General features: G+C 42.0%; 1 protein-coding gene across 1 annotated transcript; it reads right to left on the bottom strand.

Moving 5' to 3' along the window:
• Window positions 1-593: 593 nt before the first annotated feature.
• On the bottom strand, window positions 594-3,780 carry LOC101863585 (cocaine esterase-like). The gene is made up of 2 exons (XM_005098804.2): window positions 3,582-3,780; window positions 594-2,110 (listed from the first exon to the last, which is right to left on the bottom strand). The coding sequence occupies exons 1-2, from the start codon at window positions 3,778-3,780 to the stop codon at window positions 594-596; spliced, it is 1,716 nt and encodes a 571-aa protein (XP_005098861.2).
• Between the last annotated feature and the right edge of the window lie 912 nt (window positions 3,781-4,692).

Raw genomic sequence — 4,692 nt, 5'->3', positions numbered from 1 at the left:
AAGCACATCAAAAGCAAAGGTAATGAAAATTGGCCAAGAACAAAGTTCCCGGAATATTCCTATCGATATCACACACCCTCGTATCTAAGCCTGATGCCATTATGAATACGAAGATAAGGCTTATCACTTTAACATTAATATAAACTTTTTGCCACCTGTGCCAGGCCAGGACATTGAGTAAAACTCACGATAGTAAGGTCACTGCTTGTGAGGTGAAATGTTCCTGAAAAACCTTAAACGTCACTAGAAGACACAGGTAGAGAAATAAAGATGTAAGAGCAACTGTTGACACGGAGTCCTGTCTGCCTAGTATTTTTTTATGTTTAATAGAAAATAAAATGGTTTGCAGCCTATTACGAATATCACTTAGTCAGCCAGCCTCGAAAGCCAATAACACCTTTTACTGAAGCTGCAATGGCACAGAGTCAGGCCAAGCAAAAAATAGATTGGATGAGTCAAGCCAGCCCTAATATGACTGAGGAGAACAGAAGAAAACTGATGCCAATTAGTTCGCTACACTGAAAAAACAACAACCAAAAAGCAAAAACTATAACTACAGAAGTATTTATTTCATATTGAGAATCTAAAATTTTCTACCCAACAATGGGGGTAATAGAGTTTGAGCTGGGTCCCTGAAGACTATCGAGAACTTTGCGATAAAAATCAGTAGCTACCCGTGGGGAATACAACCGTTTCGCCTCGGAAGCAGAATTGATGAGCAGGTAGTTCGGGGCTCCTGATCTGTATTGGTTCCACGTTGCTTGGGCATTAGGAATTGTTGACGTAGGGTTCCCTGTCTTGGCAAAGTTGGTCCACCTTCCCATTATTTCTAGAGATACCAGACGATCGTTAAGAGTAGGTATCCCATTGCCTTTATCGGTGATCAATTCTATTTGTGCGTTAAACCAGAATACCATCTCTTGCCCGTGTAGAGCTGACATCCATTGTGGCGCTTTGCTGAAGCTTGGTCTGTAGTTGAACTGGTACAAGTAATGTTTCTTTTCTGGAGCTTTGCTAACAACTTTTTCCAATTCCGTAACCATTGGAGCTCCAAAAACAAAATAATCGACACCGTCCAGTGTTCCTCTCTGTATGGCGTCAGTGGTTGTCTTACCTGTGAGAAATGTTGCCTCCATCGATTTAAGTACCTTTTCCCGGTCGATATCAGTAAACTGTGCCAGCTGACCTCTCCAAATCTGTTTTGCCACCTCTCTTGTGACTGGTTGTGGACCAGCTAAAGCCGGAATTATTCCTCCAAATTCATCACTATTAAACCCCCTCAGAGTATCTACGTGGCTGAATTGTCCTCTAGACAACAAGGCAGTTGGCTTGTCTGGCAGAAAACCAAACGTTGTTTCTACTCTAGGAACATTGATGAGGGTTGCTTGTACGGCTCCAGTGATTCCAAGGGATGCCTTGAGCAACGTATTTGCATCTACTTTTTGCAAGCAGGACAAAAGTGCAGATGAATTATTTAAGTCATTGCAGTTAACGGCATTGCTTATCAATCGGGCAGCAATGCGATGGGTCATTCGATTTCCTGGATATTCGACTGCCCAAGGCGAAAGTGCGGAACCGCTTTCCATGATCGCCCTGTGGAACAGACCTTTGGCAAGCGGTGACAGAGTGAGGAGAGAGACGCTAGCTGACCCAGCACTTTGTCCAACAATAGTGACCAGATTTGGGTCACCTCCAAAAGACGCAATGTTATTTTTCACCCACTTCAGAGCGGCGACCTGATCCAACATCCCATAGTTTCCAGGCATAATGTCATTTTCTGTTGACAGGAATCCGAAAAGATCAAGCCTGTAGTTAATGGTCACAAATACAACTCCTTTAGCTGCAACGTAGGAAGCATCATAGGATGAGCCTGACCCAGAATTGTACCCTCCTCCGTGGATAAACACCATGACGGGCAATGGAGCGCTGCTGGTTCTCTTAGTCGGCGTGTACACATTAAGGTACAGACAGTCCTCGCTGTTAGGAGCGTTTGGATCTCTGAATACATCATTTGCGGCCACTCGCTGCAGACACTCGTCCCCAAACACCAGGGCGTCTCTGACACCAGTCCATTTGTCCGGAGAAGCAGGTGCTTTAAAGCGGAGTGGTCCTGAAATTGAAAAATAAATCACATTAGCGTATACATCATAACTTACTTACTTACTCTCTCCCTATATCGTCAGGCACATAAGGCGGAGAACAGTTGACGCCACGCTAGTCTGTCCCTGGACAGGTCCTCCAATTTCAGCAAATCCGGGCCCTGAGTGCTTGCCTCATCCCTTATTTTGTCTCTATAACTTCTAGAGGCACAACCTCGTTTTCATTTTCCAGTTTGTTTCCAATACCATGTCTGATGGACAATTTTGTCTTCAGCTTTCTAAGAAAATGTCCTAGATATCTCCACCTTCTCATTTTTATGGTTGGGTTGATATTTTCAATTCCAGCTCTTTCTAACACTTCATTATTTGCAATAAATTCCTTTTTATTAATACAATTCTTTATAAAAATTTAATTTAGTTAAGAAGCTTTTCAATTTTCGTTGAAGTGTTTTGTTTGTTTTCCATATCTCTGAACCATACGTCAATACATCCAAAATAGTGCTATTATATATTTTTAATTTCTTCTTGAATGAAACGATTTTTGACTTCCATATAGTTTTTAATTTCACAAAAGCGATCCATGTATTTCTACGTCTTTGGTGGACGACATCAGGACAGTCTGCAGTTTTGGATATAATACTGCCACGGTATTTGAATTTACTCCTTTCCGCAAGGGATTCTCCATAAAGATTGATGGGTGTGGTTTCTGATGATAGTCGTAGTACTTCTGTTTTAGATACATTTATTATAAAGCCAACTTTTCTTACAGCTTTTGTCAGTTCGTCTGTTTTTCATTGCGCTTCTTGTACTTTGATGTTTAACAGGCAGATGTCATCCGCATAATCTAAATCTCCTAAATATTATGTGCTATTTGTCCATCCATTTCCTGTTTCACTGTATTTTCTGTACATCATTACAAAATCGACCACAATTCCAAAAAGTACAGGTTATAATACACAACCTTGTCTAACACCAGTATTTACTTCAAAAGATGTAGATAGTTCGTAACTTATGCTTCTAAAAGTATCGGACTTCAAAGTTTTCCAAATATTTCAACTGGAGACAGAGCAGCTGATTTGTAAAGATACTTTACTTTACTTTTTACTTTTTCATCCTGTGTTGATGTTAAGCGTCTCTTTCAGTTGTGATATTATGATTTCCCAGGGTTTCCTTGACATCTTCGATCCCCCTTTTGCGTGGCCTTCCTCTTCCTTTGTAGCCTAAGTGTTTGGTGTTGTAGGCTCTCGAGGCTGGCAGGCCAGATGAAATACGTAACAGGTTCCCAAACCATTTTAGAGAGAGGCACTGAGAGAGAGAGAGAGAGAGAGAGAGAGAGAGAGAGAGAGAGAGAGAGAGAGAGAGAGATGTGAGGGAGGGTGAGGAGGGGGAAGAACGAGAGTATAGGTTGGGGTTGGGTGGGGCGGGGAGATGAAGAAACCGAAGTGTCAAAAGAGAGAAAGTAATTTAAAGAGAGTCTCTCACCTGTCGGAGCTCTAGCATAGGGAATGCCAGCGAACCTTGCCACCGGGACTGGAAGTCCAGAGTCAACCTTTCCCCTCAGTGTACCAGAAGTGATGTTCGCCAAAAGGAACTTGTCGTGTGTCCCCGCTTGTCTTGCCTGTAGAATTTCGTTGCTCAAAACCGTTGTGAATAGAGCCTGGAGCAACCATGCTGATGCCATTTTGCCAGATAGAATGCCAAGCGTGAAGACTGCAAACAAATGACTACCTTTATATAGCCCATACGACACTCACAAAACCGTATATAATTATGCCTATTGCATTTTATGAAGTGATTAGGCACCTCCCACTCATGACTTTCAATTTTTTTCAATAGCACGTCCGCAGATAAGAAGTATGAAGTGACCCAAGAATTCCTGGGCCTTAGGCCTACTTGTTATTCAACTTAAAACTGTCAGTTTAAGTGCTGTCGGATGATATACTGCAAACTCATTCTTTGCTTGAAGTTTTTGTTATTGTTTGTGCCAGTAGGGGCCCACTCTGTCAGTCGGAGCGAGGTTATCTGAAAGACACCAACTTTAGCGACACATGAGACTCGTCAAAAACCCTACAAAGTGTGCTTGTCAATTTGAGTGTTTACAGTGATGTGTCCATTCGAGAAGTAAAGGCAATCAGTAGGTATTGTGGTGAGTCAAAGTTTCAGATATACCAAGGAATGTAAGGGTTACGGTGGCAAATAACATCGCATCTGTTATAGCTATATTATGGTGTGGTCAAAAATGTGTGGCGGAATACCATCCTCAAATATCTCTTTAACAGTGAATCAATGTTAGCTCTACTTTGCACATGACTTGGTATCAATTAGTCTTAACAGATTAACATTTTTCCACAAAAGTTGAGGCTAGGCCTGCATTTAAAGAAACCTTTTCTTTATGACTTTATTTGAAATACCACACGTAGAAAACGGGAGTGTTCACGGCACTTTCATCTTCATTCTGAAAATGTCACAGCACCCCCCGTGCCACTGACTGTAGTATCTTTTGGCCATTCCCAAAGGGGGGGGGGGGGACACTTCTCGTTCAAGCATAGTAGAATTGTAAATGGGCTGACTCATGTCACGCTCATAACTGTGC

Source organism: Aplysia californica, unplaced genomic scaffold, assembly GCF_000002075.1.
Source record: "Aplysia californica isolate F4 #8 unplaced genomic scaffold, AplCal3.0 scaffold00193, whole genome shotgun sequence".
Taxonomy (NCBI): domain Eukaryota; kingdom Metazoa; phylum Mollusca; class Gastropoda; order Aplysiida; family Aplysiidae; genus Aplysia; species Aplysia californica.
This window is presented reverse-complemented; position numbering and strand designations above follow the sequence as displayed.